This window comes from Camarhynchus parvulus, chromosome 1, assembly GCF_901933205.1.
Source record: "Camarhynchus parvulus chromosome 1, STF_HiC, whole genome shotgun sequence".
Classification (NCBI taxonomy): domain Eukaryota; kingdom Metazoa; phylum Chordata; class Aves; order Passeriformes; family Thraupidae; genus Camarhynchus; species Camarhynchus parvulus.
The window spans coordinates 62,608,297-62,629,162 of NC_044571.1; the positions used below are offsets into that span (position 1 = coordinate 62,608,297).

General features: G+C 45.0%; 1 protein-coding gene across 1 annotated transcript; it reads left to right on the plus strand.

Annotated features, from left to right (window-relative positions):
• Window positions 1-317: 317 nt before the first annotated feature.
• Window positions 318-15,297, plus strand: CDADC1 (cytidine and dCMP deaminase domain containing 1). The gene is made up of 9 exons (XM_030959674.1): window positions 318-476; window positions 4,187-4,281; window positions 5,790-5,967; window positions 6,790-7,368; window positions 8,623-8,672; window positions 9,672-9,841; window positions 10,895-11,084; window positions 11,721-11,781; window positions 12,967-15,297. Exons 1-9 carry the CDS (start codon window positions 404-406, stop codon window positions 13,038-13,040), a joined length of 1,470 nt encoding a protein of 489 aa, XP_030815534.1. The 5' UTR covers window positions 318-403; the 3' UTR covers window positions 13,041-15,297.
• Window positions 15,298-20,866: the final 5,569 nt, after the last annotated feature.

The following is a 20,866-nucleotide window of genomic DNA, read 5'->3' on the forward strand; positions in this document are numbered from 1 at the left end:
CTGGAACCTAACAGAGCTCGAGAAGCGTTTGGACGGCGCTCTCACTCTTGGGGGTGGTGCTGTGCCGAACCAGAAGCTGACTGGTTGATTCCTACAGGTCGCTTCCAGCGCAGCTCACCCCGCGTCCCCGTGTCCCCTCAAGCGTCCCCGTGACGCCGTTAACTTCCCGCTACGGAGCGCGGATCCCGCTGGGATCCACCGCCCCGCCCCCCGAGCCCCGCCCTCCGCGCCGTTCGCACTTCCCATTGGTCAGAACGCCCGCCTGTCAGCGGCCGTTGCCGTGCGACCGGCTCTGCCCGGGGGGCGGCCATGGGGCGGTGCCGCCCTGGGGGAGGTGCGGGGCCGGCTGGGGGGGGCTCCTGTACCGGCGCCCGCGCCCGCGCCCGCACCTGCACCTATACCCATGCACGGCGCGGAGGAGGCGGCGGCGGGGCCGCGGGTGAAAGCGGCGAGCACGCAGACCGACAGCATGGCCGGTGAGCCGGGCTGCGGGGATGGCAGGGAGGGCGGGCCGGGGCCTGGCCCGCCGTGACGGAACCGCGGCCCCGCTGCGCCGACTCCAGGCCGGGCCAGGCCGGGCGGGTGTGAGGGAGGTGTGCGCTGACCGGCCCCTCGCGGTTCTCGCCTCACCCACCAGGTCCTTCCAGGGGCCGTCTGGTCTGTCGTCTTTTCAGGGGACACTTTCCGCCTCATCCCGGGGCTGTTCAGAGAGCCCGCGCCTTCCCCCTCTGCCGGTGATGCTTCACAGAGTGCTCCTGACCGTCACAGTGCAATAGTGTATATATACATAAACATACATATATCTACATATATGTATATATGTGTGTGTATATGTAAAGTATCTGTATGTACCTACACTTTAATATGTAAATATATATATATAAATATAGATAGCGTATCTCTAGTACGTAAGTATATAGATACTTTATATATATATATTTATACACACTTGATACTATATATATATAGTGTGTGTGTGTACATATATGCTACATATACAGTGTGTGTATATATACATAAAGTATATATATACTTCTGTGTGTAGTATCTTTAAGCATATACCTATAAATAAATAAATAAAAAATATAAAATATATCTATCTATCTCCTCCGTCCTCCCCCACTCCTTCTTGACAACACCTTTCTCCATGAGGGCCTTTTGATAACATAAGCTTGTATTTTGCTCACCCCTTCCGCCCCATTACAGCAATCTCTTGCCCTATACCAGGTATATTTAATGTGCATACAATGCAATGTGCAGGAAAATGCTTGCCTTCTGAGGGGTGTTCTAACTAACCCCACAGCTGCCCCATGGTATGGGTTTGGTAGAGAGCATCTTTCTCAGAGGGCTGGGGGTGCCCAGGAGAAACAGATGCTGGTAGATTCCACAGATCGCGCTGCTGTGTCCCAAGGGAGTGGGGTGTGCATATAGATGTGATGTATATGTGATTCTCAGACTGAGCACCATGGCAGGGCAGCCAGCTCTCCTGGGTGAGTATATGAGTTTTGTTTCATCCCAGTTTTGTGGAAAGCCTGCTTCCAAGCAAGCAAAATTTATTAAATCTGTAAATGGGTTTTAGTTTCTGTCGCTGTCAAGGCGGTCACGACACAAAGCAGAGACCACAAGCAGTCTCAATTGGCAACTCTATTACTGAACATGGCTGACTTTTATACACTTTCCAATTGTTCATGCTTCTTCTACCCTAACTATTGGCCACAATAAGTCAACATAATACTATTGGTGAAAAGTTATAGTGACTTCAACTAACTTTCTAAAAATACTTCATCCAGCTGCAAGGTTCTCTTATCTTTCTTCTCTCGGTCTCCTTGGTTACAGCCATGGAGAGAGCTCCTTATCAGCTTCTTCTTACTTCTCAGCTTCTTCTCGCTCCTTTAGCTAATAGGCCCGCCGTTAGCCCCTTCCACAAGTTTCCTTTTCCCAGGCAGCAGAGTGATGTCAGTGGAAGCTTCCTTGTTGGTGTCAAGCACTCGTTAGAAACCTTTCAGGCTTTGGTCTAGGAACTCCTGCATTATTGGCAGGACATAATCCTGGATCTGAGCCATGTCCGGGTAGTCTGTGCCCTGCTCCTCTTTGCTTCCAGGTGCAGCAGGGTTTTTGGCACCAGCCTCCACACACACACACTTTCCCTGGAGCATGCCTTGCTTCACTGAAGCAAGATCCATAACCAGGAGGAATAAAATCATACCTTTGTGTGAAGTGGGCCTGATGCACCTGGAGAGAGCACTCCTTTTATGTGGCTTTGCTCTCAGTGGCAGAGAGCCTGATTCCTTTATTTCCCCAGTCTTCTGTAGTTGCTTTTAATTCTGTAAGGCATCTTGCAGTCCATTTAAACCAGCCTTCTCTTCACCCTGTTGAACCTAAGGGAGTGTTTAACTACCTAAGTGAGTGAAGATGCAAACACACAGATATGATAACTGTAACTAAAGATCTTTCCTTCTTCAGAATATTTTCCTACTTCTCAATATAAATTCATGTCAGGATGTTCTTCAGTTTGTTTCCCATGCATTTGGCAGGCCACATTTGGGTTAGGTGCAAGAAAACAAAGGGTAATTAAAACTTTTTGTGGTGCATGCAGTTTTAAGTCTATTCTGTGTGCCACATTGTAGGCCATTTTAGAAAACACAAAGGTGTGTGTGTGCATTGGCATAAATTGCACTGTTTGTTTTAACTTGGGGACTGTACATGGGTGTGCCATGACAGGGGTAAACAGGGGCTGCAATGAGAATGAACTCAAGTGCCCATTTAACAAACCAGATTCTCCTTCTTTAGGTGTGGCTTGTAGACTTGATTTTACTGTTTGCCTTTAGTACAAGTGACAACAGATCTTGGTGTGTGCTGCTTGCCATTTCTAGCGCACGTATCTGACTGTGCCAACCAGGTGCCCCTTGCAGTGCTGGTGCCAAGTGGGGTAGCAGAGCTGGGCAGCCTAAGGAACAGTGGACAATGTGGCATCAGATAGTGCTGCTGACAGGCCCATATTTGCTTTCCAAACCACACTTATGTGTGAAAAAAGCTGCTAAAATACTGTCTGAAGATGGTGTTTCAGTCATGGATTGCATATGTTTATCTGTTGTCCTAATTGTGTGGGTTCACAAACATGCCATTAAACTAACCTCTCCCTCAGCTAGGTAATCTTAGTATCTGATTATATCTCTTCCAAGCTGTTAGACCTACTTAAAGAATGTTTTTCTCTATTCTGTTCTATTCTTGCCACTGCCATTACCTCCTTTGCAAACACTGTAACATTTGTGGGAAAAGACAGAGATAATACTATTGTCAGACAGCATGTGGGAGACCTGCAGAGGAATATGTGTTCATTACAGCTCTCTGTAAGCACCCCTGAAATGGGGGCTGGAGATATTTCCAAGACTTAATAAACTTCTTGCCAAGTGTGAGGTAAGATAGCTTTTCATCTGGAACAGGGCAAGCTTTACCGAGCAGCACAGTGCTTCCTCCTTTTTCCTTTGTGAGGCACTCAGTAATGCTGAGTTGTGCTGGCCCTCACAGGACAACTTCCAGATTTTGAGTAGAAGCACAGCACAAGGTGGTGCTCTGAGAAGGGATTTTTGCATTTGGCTATTTTGTCAGAAGTGACAGCCTGAGCAAAAGGTTTAAATTTTTGTAAAAAACCTAGCCAAATTCTAAGCAGACTGTAAGAATCCAGAATCAGGATCTCCAGAACTGATGTCACTAGAAGGTTTCACAATGGCTCATCCACTCTTGCTGCAGGCATCAATGTAAGATCATGATGTGTGTGCCTGGATATTTTTGCCCTCTTCTGTGGTGAGCCTGAAGCTGAATTAGAACCTGTCTCAGATTTCTCTAAGCATCTGTGAATCATTTGAGCACATTAAGTTGTGTAGGGTCTGATGATCTGATCTGTGATTTCTGCCCTACCCCTCTGAGTCGAACAAACTCACTGAATTTCAGTGAAAGTTTCACCAGTTCCTCTTGTTTTGCAAATCTGATCTCTGCATCTAGATGTGAGCATCTTGAGTTGGCAGTGACTGCCCTGAAAAGGATGGTGTGGATATAGCTGCTGAAAGTGCAGAACCAGCTTCTGTAGCAGCTATGGTATAAAAGACTTGAAAAATAATGTTCAGCAATATGGAGTTTCTTTATAAATATTCTCTAATAAATATTTCTCTGTTTTTCTTCAAAACAGGTCAAATGCCAAGACTTTCTAAGGTTAATCTTTTTACTTTATTAAGTCTCTGGATGGAGCTCTTTCCCTCACCTGGGCAGCAGAAAAAATCCCAGGTAAAATGTCTGTGCTTTTTGTTAATTGGTCTTTCTGAAGAGCTCCTTCAGTGAATTTAACCAACTGCTCTTTAGATGACACATAGTCCAGATGAAAAAAAAAAAACCAACCAAATGTAATAAACTTTTTTCAGATATTTCTTAGAAGTAGAAAAAAATCCAGCAATGGGAGAAAAATAGCAAAATGGCTAATTAGCATGCTCTTTCTGAAAAAAACTTTGAAAGACAAGATACATACCCCAAGAGGTTGAGCAATCGCTAAAAAATGGCAGGTGTTTTAAAGAGCATGACAAAGGAGGTGTGGTATGTACCCTGTGTGTAAAGTCAATGTGGTTGTTGGTGCAGAGAGACTCTTTTAGAGTTACAATGTTCATGACTGTAGATTAACAGTTCTTTTATACAGTGGAGGTGTACACAAGTACTTGAGATTTTTGCTGGTAGGTAGAACTTGTAGGTAATTACTTTAGTGATGAGGAAAAGAAACTGCCCTTGAGAGTGGGTCTTCTAAACTGTAACCAGTTACTCTTCAAAGTCAAGAGGCATTTTCAGACGGACCTGGAACAGGATGTTTCCTGTTGTGATCAGAGTTGTTACTGGGCTCTTTAAATGATAACTGCATTGTGCAGAGCATACCCGTGTGCTAAGATCCATAGTGCATGTATCAGCCAGGGCAAGAAAAGATAGGAAAATAATCTGAGTGACAATTAGGCCTAATTTTCAGAGCTGGGTATGTCCCAGGCTAGATCTGAAGGAGGGATAGATAAGCAGCACCTACAGCCTTCAAAAGTAGTTTGAAATTTAGTAATTCAGTTAGAAGTGGCACTTGGCTTGTATGTAGGGCTTCAGTGAAGTCTTATTTCTGTAACCACAAAGCAGTTGAATAATTTACAGATCTAAGGCAACGGTGTTCAGTAGCAGCTGGATTGCATGAAGAGATCTGTTTCACAAGCTTCATCAAACTAGTTTGTATCCAGTTTTTTCACAATACATGGGAATCCAGATGTAGTAGCTCTTGTCTGTGGTATGCAGACTTCTTCCATGGAAGATTCTTTAGAACCAGGATTCATTACATAAATGAAGAGATAGAAATAAAGCTAGAGAAGCTATTGGCTCCCAGGATGGTCAGGCTTAAGACAGAAATTAAATTCATGAGCATTTCCAGATGCTGGCTGATTTAGAGAAGGTTTCAGCTGTAATTGACAGAATTTTCTATACTGCTTCTGGATTCTGTTATGGGCAAAGAAATGACCAGAAAAAATCAGGAATTTGTGACAAAACCCTCTTTGGAGTTTGACAGAGACATGGCTCCCTGATATTAACAGGCACATGTGAAAACAAAACAACAAGAAAAAATAATTAGGAAAGTGCAGATTGTTTAATGATTCATTTGTACTGAAGATCTCTGTGCTCTACTGCTGGTTGGTTACTGTTATCCAAGGAAGAGGTGTAACATCTTTATGGAATCAATGTTTAAAAAAGTAAAACAATAATAATACCTTTTTCTATAGGTGAAGAAGAGTGGTCTGGTTGTGGTGAAAAATATGAAGATTATTGGTCTTCATTGTTCCAGTACAGACTTGCATGCTGGCCAGATTGCACTCATTAAACACGGATCAAGACTTAAAAATTGTGATCTTTATTTTTCCAGAAAACCATGTTCAACTTGTTTAAAAATGATTGTAAATGGTAAGCAGTGACTATAGGGTTGTAGGAGTAAATGTTACACTTGTGGTTGAAAACAGAAAGCCTGTTTTCTCTTTGGACTGTCCCAGTTGTGAATGCCAATCCCTGATTTGTGTAGCCTGCATTGATATTTTCTATGAGGAAAAAATGAATGTACATTTCCTGGAGCTGATGGTCAAGAAACTGGGGTCTGCTGCCAAGACCCTGTTTCTCTGTAATGTGCAACCATTATTACTGGTGGTGCTTGTCTCTCTGCTGAGGTTCTGACTGTCCTTTTGCACTCTGCCAGAGCAACCCTAAGCCTGATGGCAAGGTCTAAATGGATGTATTTTTCCTTGCTTTCCCTTTGCTTGTCACTGACACCAGGGAAGACTGGGTTTTAATGCGGAAATGACAGGAAGTACTTAAGGGTTTCCTTTCCCCGTGAGATAGGAAGGCAAACCAGATCATCCACTTCCAGAAATGGGACCTGCTGGTGCAGCCCTTCTGCAAATATTGATTTTTAATCTCAGCAGCAATGTCTGTCAGGGTTAACTATTTTTGTGTGTTGCTGCTAATTTATCTGTTGGATGTAAGATGCAAAATTAGGCAGTCACAAAGATCTGAGAACTTGGGTAAGTCAAATTTTTATCTGTAGTCTGATAATCAAGTTGGACAACCCTTGATACTTGTATCTACCAGCATTTTTGTTGTCTAGACACCCCTTAGGGAGAACTTGGGGCCTTAAAGAAGCAAAACCAGGGTTAGACAAGAGTGTGTTGAATATGAGCTTTATGTTCCACTGCACTTGCATGGTTCCTTCTGCTGCATTATCTTCTCTTCCAGCTGGGGTCAACAGGATTTCTTACTGGCCTGCAGATCCTGAAATCAGCTTGCAGAACGAGGTATCCAATCCAATGAGCACTGAGGATGCAAAGCTGGACGCCAAAGCAGTGGAAAGACTGAAGTCAAACAGCCGTGCCCACGTGTGTGTGTTGCTTCAGCCTTTGGTGTGCTACATGGTGCAGTTTATTGAAGAAACTTCCTCCAAGTTTGATTTTATTCAGAAAATAGCAAAATCACAGCCTGACTATAACACTGACTTTTATACTGTGTGTAGGCAAGAGAGAATAAGAGAGTATGAAAGTTTATTTCTAATTTCAAATGAGGAAACGCACAAGCAAATATTGATGACAATGGGACTGGAGAACCTCTGTGAAAACCCATACTTCAGCAACCTTAGACAGAATATGAAAGATCTTGTCTTGGTTTTGGCATCAGTGGCTGCCAGCGTGCCTGTTTTTGGATGCTTTGGGTTTTACAGGAGTGGATCCCAGCAAACAAATGCAGCAGAGGATCAGTGTTTGCCCCAGGAAGTGGCCAGGCACTGCATGATACAAGCCAGGCTGCTTGCCTATCGGACAGGTGAGTCATTACCAGAGTGCAGGAACGATCAGTAGGGGGCTCAGCAGTAGAGGAAGTTCCTCGTTTCAGTCTTATTCTTCCAAATACTTCCTTGAGCAAGCTGCTCAATGCTATTCCTACGTGTGTGAAATGAGTGCAACAATAATAGTAAAGACTCCACAGGGGCACACAGTATTGTGTGTGAAAGCTTTCCATGAGGAAATCAGTGCAGGTGTTTCACATACAGTGCTGGCAAACCCTGCCCTGCCAATGTGTCCGACTGAAAATAGAAGAGAATGACATTTAAATTTTTCAAGCTGCTCTGAGGCTCTTTTTACTGAAGTCTCACAAGATGCTTCTGTTATCATATAAATGTCAATATTTCAAGCAGCTTATGTACACTTCAGAAAAAAGCAGTGAAGTAATGTCCTTCAGTAAGACATTAAGTACCATTATATTAAGTCTCATAGTCCTAATGTTGTTAGTGGAAGTGCTTATATGACTGGTGGGGATTTTCTTTGCACAGATGCTGGAGTTTTATGTCCAGGTTTCTGAGGTAGAAAGATAGTTATTGATTCTCTCTTGATAGAGATGACTTCTGTTAGCTGCTTTATTCTCTGTGTGATTAATGGAAACAGTATGTTCTGCAATATTGATCAATGGAAGCCTGAAATGTTTTTCTCCTTGATATGCTCAAGATTCTCATCAGTAGCTACTGGGGAAGATTTTCAAGTGCTGTAAAAACCATCCAAGTCGCATAAGGAAAGCTCTGTACCAGTTTTCCTATGGTGGTGATAGACTACACCCCCAAAATCCAATTGTTAATATTTTGTCTCTGAATTTGGCATAAAATAGGACTAATTTTTATACAACTTCAGATCACAGAAGTGTAAACTTAAAGAATAGCAGAAATTAGGTAATTAAATTAAGTAGTAAACAAGAAGGTTTCTGTCAGTTAGCTGTCTCACATTGGTGAACCTGTCCACACATATTCTTGGCATGCATTTTCTTATCTGTGTGTTGGTTGCTTCATTTCATTTGTGAACAGATGTACACAGCAAAATCTTAGAATGACTGCCTTGCAGTGAGAGCACACCCAGCTTTTACAGTAGAATCATATGATTTACAAGCTTTTAGTCTTTCTGCATTTCTTTCCTCCTGTTTCACAAAGCAACAATAAATGTTATTCCTTACTCTAGAATGTCATATGTTAATGTATAGGTAGCTCAGAAGTGCTTTATTTGTTAATTACTCCTAAAATGTTATGTATTTTAGAGGATCATAAAACGGGAGTTGGAGCTATTATTTGGGCAGAGGAAAAATCAGTAAGTATTGAAAAAGTTACTTTTTCTTGCACTCACAATTCATACCCTGGATTTGCACTTGTTATTTTCCTTTAAGTTTATACACTTCTGTTTTTCATACACACACAGCTTTAGTAACTAAGTTAATGACTGGTTCATTGTTAATGCTTTAAGATGAAGGAGAATATAAATTATTTTAGTAACTACACCAGTGTCTCTGCCTGGATTTTCAGTGCACCTGTTTCCCCAGTCATTGTCAGTTATTCCAGCTATCCTGGCTATAAGGTGTTGCCACAGCTGCTGATCAGGCAGCATGTGCCCTGCACGGCCCCTCTTTACAGCTCTTTTTAGGAGAGGTCTCAGTGCAATTACAGCCTGACAGTCTCCTGAGGATATTTGTTGCAGTTAAATGCTGTATGGGCTGTAGCACATTCCTTTTTAGATCAAAGCTGTATTTTTCTATAAATATTGTTACACTTTTTCCCATCCAAACAGAAAGTTTTTGTTCTTTGTATCTCTGCTTATGCGTGTTACCAGTCCCAGGAGGCCTCATTCTTCATGCAGCTGCAACGTACTCTTAGTTTGTTTTTATCACTTCGGTCATCAGCTGCTTATGGCTATTTTGTTTCTTTTTCTTTTTTAATCTCCAATTGCCTCTTACCAGCCCACTGGTCACTGAGTCTGTTAAAAGACAGGCAAAACACCGTCTCTGACACATCAGGGATGAACTCCAGCTGTATTTAATCGTGTACATTAAGGACTAAATCCTTCAGACTTCTTGTCCTGGCTGTCAGTATTACTTGCCAAAAGGAAAGCCTCAAAAGCCTGGTGCAGGTGACAGAAGTGTTACACTTTACCTGTGCAGTTCCTACAGGGCTCAGTGGAAAAGCTTCAGACAGGCATGGAGCAGTTGGCAAGAACTGAGCTGTCTGATCATGCAAAAGTATACATTCCACTGTACTTTGACTTAGATCTCAGTTAAAATACCATCCAAATTTGATGTTTTGTTTACTGTTGCAGAGAGGCTGTGATGGAACAGGAGCAATGTATTTTGTAGGCTGTGGTTACAATGCCTTTCCTGTTGGATCTGAATATGCTGATTTTCCACACATGGATGATAAGCAAAAAGATCGGGAAATCAGAAAGTTCAGATACATTATCCATGCGGAGCAGAACGCCCTGACATTCAGGTAATGGGTTTATTTTCACCACAGAGAAGAATGAGATGGTTTGGAAACAATTCCACAATAAATGCATGTTGTGGTTTGAGCCCAGTGGGGATTATACACACCAGGCAACCTCTTGCTCATCCCCCTGCCTCAGTGGAATGGGGAGAAGAATCAAAAGTTAAACTTGTAGGTTGAGACAAGAACAGCTTAATAATTGAAGCAAATTTAAATTTATTAATAATAGTAGGTGATAATAAAAATGAAACCCAAGGTAAAAACAAGTAATGCACAATACAATTGCGCACCAGTCACTGATCAATGCCCTACCCTATCACCACACTCTGATCAATGTCCCTTCTAGGTAACTCCCCCAGTTGATATACTGGGAGTGACACTCTCTATCATGGAATATCCTTTGGTCCAGTTTGGGTCACCGTTCCTGCTTCTTGTGCAGCTCCTCACTGCCAGAATATGAATCAAAGCACTTGATTCAGAGTAAGCATTACTTAGCAACAACTAAAACATCAGTCTGTTTTCAACATTATACTAAATCCAAAGGACAGCACTGCACCAGCTGCTGGGAAGAAATTAACTGTATTCCAGCCCAAACTAGGACTATGTATGGTGTCATTGTGATGAACTGTGGATTGCAATCACAGTCTTTTTTATGCCTGTGATGTAGAAGTTGGATGTATATTGGCACAGTCAGCTCCTGGGGTTTCTTGAGATTTCTTATATGAACTTGGGTTTTAAAGGATATTTGCTCCTTCAGGTATCCTTCAGATACAAGCCACTGGCTCTGGTTCTTGCTAGACCATGCTATAACCCAAAATGAGGAAGTGTGGCAGTTGGTGAAGCTTCCAACAATAATAGGTGTGGAGACATAGGATGGGTGTTGTTCACAGATAGTGATACCAAACCAGATTCCATTGTGTCCTTGTGCACTTGATTAGGAATAAGTTGCTTCTGAGAGTAAATAACACTTCTTGGCTTGCTTTTTGAGGTATTAAATTTGTAACAATTGAAAACTACCAAGATGCAAACTCTTAAATTCTGTTTTCTGACTACTTGTAGGTGTCGAGAAATAAAGCCAGATGAGAGAAGCATGATATTTGTAACAAAATGCCCATGTGATGAATGTGTCCCTTTAATTAAAGGAGCTGGTATCAAGCAGATCTATGCAGGAGATGATGATGCTGGAAAAAAGAAAGCAGATATATCTTATATGAAGTTTGGTGAACTTGAGGGTGTAAGCAAATTTACAGTAAGTGTCTAAATGTACTGTATTCTAAAAACTGGGGGCAGCATTGGTGGGAGAGTAGAGTGAGCAGTCATCTGCAGCCAGCACAGAGGGGTGCCGTGCTGTTTAGTCTGGTGAATGGAATTGAGAGGTTGCTCTGTCACAGTTCTGGGGAGCAGTGCTGTGCCATGTGCCAGAGGATGGGGCCAAGACCCTCTGTTTTCTCTATCTACATGGAGGATTTCCCTCTAGCTCACTGTTGTTGGAGGTGGTCTCTCCACATGGCAAAGTCCTGTCCGAGCCTCCCCTGTCACAGCATGACAGCTGATTTTGGGGGTCACTGTGTGATTTTTTTGGCCCTTCCAGCAGCTCCCAAAAGAGCTGCGGTGGGTTTCTAATGTGGCCAAGTGCACCTGCAGTCAGGGCACTCTCCATGACAAACTGCAGCACTGTAGGTGTGAGCAGCTTCAAGGGAGTTACTGTCTGCATGCCTGTAATAGTCATTTGTCCTCAAAGCAAGTGTGTTCAAGAGGGAGTCCTTGATTCCCCACCTCACAAGTCATACCTCTCAGTGAAGGCCTGTGGAGTACTTTTCCTGTCTCACTTAGCTCCTTATTCTGTCTTCTGGAGTAAGTAAACATTTTCTTCTTCTTTTACCAGTGGCAGTTAAGTCCATTGCACACTAATGCACTTGAATTCCTTGACCCTACAGCCAGGGAAAGTAAGTATTTTTTCATTAATTCATTTTATGACTGCAATCAATAAGTGAGATCACATTTTAAACCAACCTGATTCCCTCTGAGATTGTTTTGTCTTAATTAGTCTTGATTTCAGTGAGTTAAATTTTGCTATGAAGTTTTCTGAGGTTTTTGAATAGATGAGCTAATTGTTATGGTAATAACTAACTGTAGTAGGTGAACTAACTTGTAACAAAATGCTTGGCATTGACATACATTACGAAATCTAGCAATGCTACTATGAAGGTCAGCAACATGCTGTTTGGTATGTAGATAATTTTAGACTGCTTTATCATGTTTTAAATTTTGTTCTAGAAAGACTTTTTAGATTGTGTTCTACAAAGAATACCATTATTTTTCAAGATAAATTGGACTGGACACTGAGTCACAAAATCCTTGTTGACACTCACCCCTGTAGCAAGGGAGCTGTCATCTTTTCAAAACAGAGTTTAGATAAGTCTTACTATGAAGCCTTTTTGTGCTACAAAAGAGACCCATCATAGGCATCAATTGTCAGCTTACCAATCCTTAAAATGTTACTCATCCAGAGGGAAAAACAACACGGAAAATGGCAGCTAAATAATTTTTGTGCTTCAAGCATGAAGATGCAATGTAAAGATGCATTGAGTACCGTGTTAGGAGCATAAGAAAGACTGAAGGGAGTTTTTGTGGCACACAAATGGCCACATACTCCAAGCAAATTCCTATCATGTACTGAGATAGATTAATGGAGAAGTCATTTTGTTAGCTACTTTCTTGTGGGCTGGGGAGAAGGGGGGAGGGAAGGGCTCAGAGTAGTGTTTATGGCATTATTGATCACTGCAAAATGTTAGGGCTTGTTTGTCCCCCTCTCTCTTAATGATTTTAGACCCAGCTGGATAAAGATTAATCCTGGGGTACTTTGTTTGACAGATTTTAACAGGGCTCATTTCTCTAACAGTTTTCTTTAATGTGGTGTGCCTGCATTTCAATACTGCACTGGTTTAAATTCCTCTCTTTCCTTGGTGTATTCCTGTTAGCTATGATTACTGCATGTTCCTCTGTAAGGAGAAGAAAACAATCTCCACTCCGTTCCTCACCCCCAGTGTTATTCCAGTGTCCCTGTCCATGTTGAGTATTAGGCTGTGCTTGCTGTTGTATTAATGATCCATGCATGTTTTTTCCTTTAGATGGGGTCCAGAAAACAAAATCGCTGGATGACCAGCAGCACCAAAGCAAGAAACTGTGTGTTGGTCATTACTGAATAATTAGGCACTTCCTGCAGTCCTGCTTCGTACTTTTTATAATACAGCCTGTTTGCACTTTCAGATAAGGAAGAGTTTTATTTATTGTTTGGAAAGTGAATTTTAGAATAAGTTTATTTATGATGTCTTAAATGTTTTACAGCGTTACCTGAAGGTCTTTTTAATTTAGAAGCTCCTGGCGAAAAAATGCTGCTTGTATTTTCTGTGAAAGTAACTGGGTGGCTGATCATTTTTAACACATTAAAAAAATATACTGAAAGTTCATTGGTGGTAGATCAGAGTAACAATAAAATGGTGTCTTATTTGCTTGTGGTGTGGATTGAGGAAATGGATTTATAAGTTCTGAGCTAGAAAATGGCAGAAATAAGCCGTACTTCTATAAATAATAATCGTCAAGGGAATCTTTTAGGAAATGGTAGGTAAATAATCACCAGCAACTATCTCTGTTCTTGTAAGTGGCTTCTGCTTCTCAGTATAATGGACACAAAACCATTGGGATAGCAGTCATTGCTAGCTAAATGGTTTGGAGACCAATCTTGTCTCTCATACACACTTCTACCATAGCAGCAGAGCTGTTTGGTTTTGTGGTACTTGCCTTGCTGCTCTGTGTGCTTCCTCACATGCAGTCCATCTGAATTAATGAAGACAAAGATTAGCTTTTCTTTTTCTCAGTTTCTGGAGGCAGGCATAAAAGCATTTCACTGTATGTATCTCACTGGCACCTACATACCTGTGAAGATTGCTAGTGTTGAGGTTTTGTTAATCTTCACTGACAGGCTCTTAGGACTACAGAAGCTAATAAACCACTGGTGTCCTTTGTTTCTTAGATAGGATGATCTGTATCAGTGGAATAGCCCAAGTCTTTTCAGGTGCACGTCTCTTGGATGACTGCACTACAAGGGTGACATTGAAACAGCCACTGAAACTGCAGTCTAGTGTTGCTAGTTTTGAAGGGGCAAGTAATGCATAACCAGAACAAAGAGTTGTACCCAGAATCCTTTCATTCCCATCTGTTTCCTGCTTTGAATCTGACCTCTAACTGTTTGTTTTAGCAGATGTCCCAAGACTTTCTGTTCACTCCTCTGCTGAGCTCTCCAGTGCAAATGCCTTAAATCTTTTTCTGTTCTTGCTGGTAGGATATGTAAACAGCCCTTTCCTAGTTCTTTCATGCATCTTGTCTTTGCTGCCCTTCTTAAAGTCCTGGAAGGGGAATCATGTCCTAAGATGCATCTGTAGGTCCTTTTTGTTTCTTTTAGGTTTTCGGGAAGCTTGGAACTGGATAGCAGGGCTGTGACTGGATAGTGTACACTGTCCAAATTAGAATAAGAAGTGTGCCATAGTCCAGCCACTGAAACCTTCTTGTTTCCATAATCCATTGGCAATGCTTATCTACTTGAAGTAGAGACAAGTAAAAAAACAGGGCCAGGTTTAAGGCCCCTTCAAGTTTTATAGTGATCAGTTTGCTGGTATCAAAATCAGTAAAATCTATATCTTGATAGGAACAGCTGAAATTGAAAAGTTCCTTAAACATCATAGGTGGCCTGGGTACACAGAGATGTAAATGAAGTGAAATATCACACACAGGAAATAACTACACTGCAGTGAATGCTGCTGCTAGTCTCTGCTTCAGGAGGAGTTAAGATTCTACCTTTACTTTTAATTACTTCTTTTAAAAAGAAGATTTTTTTACAAAACTTTCTGCGAAACTTGTAATCCCTTATAAGGCTGAAGGGTTGGAAGTCTGGCTTTATTTCTGTCTTACTACATTCTACAGATTCTTCCAGAGGCTCAAAAATTTCTGTAGGCTCTGATTGTCTGTATAACCCTACCTTAATTTTTACTGGAATTACGAAGCAGGGACTTTATCTTGACCAACAGGAGCAATGCAAATGGGGTTCCTCTCTCAGCCTATGGACTCTGGAGGTGCTGCTCTGCTTGTCTGCTTACCAGGGAGAGCCACAGAATACTGGACATCTCCTTCAGTGCTTATTCTGCAAATCAACTCTAGGATGTTTGTTTCTTACATAAAAACTGCAAAGTATTTACTGAAGAAATGTAAAAGTTATATATTTTATACATTGTATGAAATTTCCATATGCATTTTGAGACTCATTCATTTCAGAACAATCATTTTAATTGCAGGTATTAACTATCAGTAATAATTTGGCCTTCTGACTGAGAATTACAGAAATTCTCTGTTAACTGTCTGCCTTACAGCAAAACATGCTTCCTGCTAATAAATTACTCTGACAGTAAGTACTGAAGTGTATTTTTAAGTGCTTTGGGTTATTAGGAACATTACAGAGTGCTTTGGAATGCTCACACTCCTTACAGGCCTTCCTCTGCTCTGCCTGAAGAATTTGTCTCAAATGAGACTGTGCCTCCTGCCAGCCCTGGGAAAGGGCTGGGATCCCATTCCTTGGGCCATGAGGATTAATTTCCTCTTCCTCAGGAGAATGGGAACTGCATTAGGGAGCACTGCAAGCTGCCACCTCCATGGCCTGTTCCTTGGTTGGAGAGGATCAAAGTGGATAAAGCTTTGACCATCCAACAGTAAAACTGGTCCCTGCCTCACCTCCTGCCTTGCTGCCCTGGATTGCCTGTATGGGCATCCCCAGGGGCCCCAGTTCCCAGTCCCCATAGAGCAGAGCAGGGCAGGATTGCTGTGGTGACAGGGGCTGAGGATGGTGCCTGTCCCCAGTGCGGCTGTAGGGCAGCAAGGCTGAATCATCAAGTGGGTGATGCTGCAGCTCTGGCCCACCGAGGGTTTCACATCCACCTGGTTCCAGCCCAGGCATTTGGACTGAGGGCCCAATAACCAGTGGAGTCTATTATGGCTATTCCTATAGTTAGTTATCCTGTTAAGCTGAAAGGAATCCACTCAATGCCCTCCAAGACTGGCTCATGTTGCAGGGCCACATACAGTATGTGGGGACAGATGGGAGATGCCTTTCAGAAGTGCTCTTGAACTGAAATGTCATCGTAGACCACAGTGAGCAGTCATTGGGACACAGCCAGGCTGGCAAAGGGACAGGCTTCCCAGAGCCCTGTTTAATGTGGGGACTACTCTGAAAAGCTTTGTAGTCCTCTAAATAGGTTTTTTGTTTCAGCCATTGTGCCTGCAAACCAGACTCCAAATATCTGGCTTTAATTTCTTGGATCCAGTAAATTGCATTGGTTGGAGAATGGGAATGCAAAGAGGGCTGATGGTCTGTGCTGATTTCAAATAGATCTGGGTTACGGTTGTGTTGGCTTAGTGTGGCAAGGTTTTGGTAGTGGGGGGCTTCTGAGATTGGTTCTGTGAGATGCTTCCAGAAGTTTTGCCTGTATCTGACAGATCCAATACCAGCCAGCTCCAGGATGGATGAAGCTCTGGCCAAGGCTAAGCCCAGCAGCCACCATAATGGTGCCAGTAGGATAACAGGTTTAAGAAGTGGGGGAAAGCTGCACCATTGCAGCCAGAGAGAGGAGTGGGAATATGTGAGAGGAGCAACTCTGCAGACACCGAGGCCAGTGGAGAAGGAGGGGCAAGAGGTGCTCTGAGCACAGGAGCAGAGATTCCCCTGCAGCCCCTGGTGCAGAGCACGGGGAGGGTGCTGAGACCCTGCAGCCCCCCAAGGGGGTCCATAGGGCAGCCTGGATCCCCTGCAGCCCAGGGAGGTCCATAGGGCAGCCTGGATCCCCTGCGTCCCAGGGAGGTCCATAGGGCAGCCTGGATCCCCCTGCAGCCCAGGGAGGTCTATAGGGCAGCCTGGATCCCACTGCAGCCCAGGGAGGTCCATAGGGCAGCCTGGATCCCCCTGCAGCCCCCCAGGGGGGTCCATAGGGCAGCCTGGATCCCCTGCAGCCCAGGGAGGTCCATAGGGCAGCCTGGATCCCCTGCAGCCCAGGGAGGTCCATAGGGCAGCCTGGATCCCCCTGCAGCCCCCCAGGGAGGTCCATAGGGCAGCCTGTATCCCCCTGAAATCCGTGGAGAACTCCACGCTGGAGCAGGTCCATGCCAAAGGAGGCTGTGATCCCGTGGGAAGCCCATGCTGGAGGGGGCTCCTGGCAGCATCTGTGGGAAGTCAGTGGACAGAGGAGCCCCTCTGGAGCAGGTTTGCTGGCAGGACTTGTGACCCACAATGGAGCAGTTCATGAAGAACTGCAGAGGGAAGGATGCGTGTTGGAGAGGTGCATGGAAGACTCTCGCCCGTAGGAGGGACCCCACGGTGGAACAGGGCAAGAGTGTGAGCAGTCCCCTCCCTGAGGACGAAGGAGCGGCAGAGACAAAATTGTGACTGACCACAGCTCCCATTCCTCTTCCTCCTGTGCTGCTGGAGGGGAGAAGGTAGAAAATTCGAGAGTGAAGTTGAGCCCCGGAAGAAGAGAGGAGTAAGGGGAAGTTGTTCTAAGATGTGTTTGTTTCTCATTACCCTGCTCAGATTTGATTGGCAATAAATTAAATTAATTTCCCCAGCGCGGCCGCCCCCGCCAGCCGGCGAAGGAAGGCCGGGAGAGGGCGCTGGTGGCGGGGAAATGCCCGGGGAGGCCGCCGGGGAGCGGGACCCGGGGAGTGCCGGGCTCCGCAGGGATGCCGGCACTCGCGGCGTGCCTCTGCCGCTCAAGAGCCGCTCCAGCTCTCGTCTGCACACAAAATTTGTATTGTATTGTTTACATATATTATATTAGTCCAACAAATGTCTTAGGGCTGGGTGTGTAAAGATAGCGAGGCCACACTCTTTCCAGTGGATCCCAGTGACAGGAGCAACGGGTACACAGGAAACACAGGGAGTTCTGTCTGAATAGGAGGAAAAGATTCCCTGTTGCATGGGTGACAGAGCACTGGAACAGACTGCCCAGATAAGCTGTGGAGTCTATTTCCCTGGAGAGATTCAAAACCCACCTTGGTGCAATCCTCTGCAACCTGTTTCTGCTTTAGCAGAAAGGTTGGATGGGGTGGTCTCCAGAGGTCGCTTCCAACCCCAACCACTCCATGATTCTGTGATGGTGACCTGTACCCAGAGAGTCCTGCTGCTGCAGACAGAAGAAGACAAAGGTGTGCTGATGGTCATTATAAATGTCAGAACACTCAAGGCAGCTCAAAGCTCATAAATGGGAAGAGGGAAAATCATGGCTGGCACATCTGCTGTGTAGATAAAGGGCCTTCTTGCTTGACGTGCAGCAGCACAGGCTTCACCATGCTTGGGCTGGGAACAGACATGCAGAGGAAAATGCTGAGCATGGTTTTTTCCCTGGGGTATTTTGCAGTGTGACGTTTATCTTCTGCACCCCAAGTATCAGCTGTTTGTACAGGAAAATTTCCACTTTGATTTCCCAGGAAGCCAGGCTCTGCCTCAGGACTGGGTGGTTTCCTGTAACTACAGGATCATTGTTGGAAGGATGGAGTCTGTTCCAGCTTCACCATGTTCCTCAGTGGCACAAGACAGGTATACTAAAAACTAAGCCTGACTTTTTCCTCCTTCGCCCTCATTGCTCAACTGCCTGTACTTTGGCTCCAGTGAGGTCACCTCACTGCTTTGCAGTAAATTTTCCACCAGGGCAGCTAAATTTCTAACTTGGAGGAAAAACAAGGGGTGGGAGAAATGTGGGGGAACCATGAAGCACTTGGACAATAATTTCAACAAGAGCCAGGCCTCTGGGACATGTCACACAAATGCCAGCACAGACACATTTCCTCCTCCCCAATGTTATTTCAGAACTACCTGAAAGATGTAGGTAAGATAGTGCAAATGCCAGTGCATTCACCTTAACTTAGTCTTTCATTCCTGTTGTGGGGCAAGACAGATTTAGCTAGAGAAAACAAAAGCCAGCAGGAAGCAGAGGAGCTTAACTGCATGGCTAGAAGTGGTATGTATTAGCAGGAGAGCTGGGTCTTTTGTTGGAATGAACATATGTCTCTCCACCCTCTGCAATGCCTGCTGTCCCCTGGGACGTCCTGCTTTCTTGCCTGCTAGTCCCCAGTGTCATTTTCCTTTGAGCCTTTGACAGGAAGGCTGTCAGCCCACAGCAAGAACCTGCTCTGTGCTATGAGCTAATTGTGGCTCTGCCCTTGACGTTCCTTGGGGCACAAGGCGAGTTCATCTGTGAATATAAATTTTCCCCCACACCCAGCTTTAAAATGGGGAGGAGATGCCTTTCTCCACTTCCCCCATGGGATTTCAAGAGCCCTGCTCCTTACAGGCTCCCGCTTGTCCCAGGCACACAGAGCCTGTTGGGCATCTGACCATCTGCCCGAGCAAAGGCCAGGTTTGTTTGCTCCCTGCTGGCTGCCGGGGCAGGGCTGTGCCGGCTGTGCCGAACAGCCAGCCCTGACTGCGTGTTTGCACAAACAGATGCAGCGGGCCCTGCTTTGACAAGGGCATTTTTAAATCCGCTCCAAATGCTTGTCAAGCCAGCTGTTCTACAAGGGAGTTGAAGGGCATTGCCAAAGCTGAGCGCCAGTAGAGACAACGTACCCAGCAATTTGGAAATAAAGGGCCTCTATTCATAGGAGTTGAGTAAGGCACTTCATGGCCCCAAAGACAAGGTGCTGTCTTCTCTGTGCACTCAGAAGAAATAACTCTATTCACTGGCATACTGGTAACTCTTCCCAGGAGAACTGCTCTGGGGATTTGGGTGGGTTGTGTTTCTTTAACTGTGAGGAGCTGGGCTATGATGCCATGGCTGGGCTGGTGTCTGTCGTGCAACAAAAAAACTGCTTCTACCTGTCACCTTGGTAGTCAGGTGCTGGTTGTGTCCAACTACTTGTCAAAGCTCAGCATGCTGGAGGTGTGTGCTGGCACAGTGTGGCAGTTAAAATACACGGCTTACATTTTTGGCCATGGGACAATGACATTTGGAAATTCCATTTCCAAATCTGTGCTCGAGGGAGAGAGTGGCTCTGAAGAAAAGCACACCATATCCCATGGCCCTATGGGCATCAATACCAACGTGCAGAACTGAGGGTACACCGAGGGAGGGAGGAGGTTGAGACATGTGGGACACCTGGCCATGCCTGATGTGTTGTGCCACAGCAGGGCTCTGCAGGGCAGCACGAGGCTTTTCTGGGCCAGTGCTCAGCAGCAAAGCCCTCCCAGCAGCTGCCAGTGCCTGTAGGGTGATGGAAACAGTCACGGGGCTCTTGTAGCAGTGGTGACAGTGCAAGGCACGCTGGTGTGTCAGAGGATGTGCTGGCACCCCACCCATCCCTCTCCCCAGTGCTCCATCATTACTGAGCTGGGCGGGGGGAGCTGCTGGCTGTGGCTGGGCCATGGCTGGTGCTACACCCCCGGCATAGGCTGTCCCTGTGCTGCTGCTCAATGTGACACAGCCTGAGGTGAGAGAGGTAATTTTTACCAGGGCTTTGGAAAGCCCCTCTCAAGCAATGCCATAGGAAGGAGGTGGGTTGTTTGATTGTTTTTCCTCCTCTCACATTCCTGGAAAGAGAGGCCAGCTCAAGACAGGCGCTGTGGAGCAGGACCATGAGTCAGGAGGGTTGGGCTCACCGCCTGCCTCTCCCTGGGGTTCCTGGGGGAGCTGGGCCAAGTCACAGCCCTGTGAGATGCTTGGCTTAGAGCTGAACCACATGACCAATACTGCTAACCTTGTTTTGGGTTTCTCCTTAGCCTGATCCCACGTTTCCTGCCCAGCACCAACTGAGCTCAGAGCTGGCTTGGGCTGCTGGTACCTTGTGGCCTTACACATCAGACCCTGAGGGACTGGAGGCTTTACTGGAAGCAAGGTTTCCCTTCAGCATGGGCAGGGATGGCAGGGACATCAGCTCCTTCTCTTCCCCAGGCCACAGCAGCTCTTGCTCACAGGATTGCCTCTCACCATGGGGCTA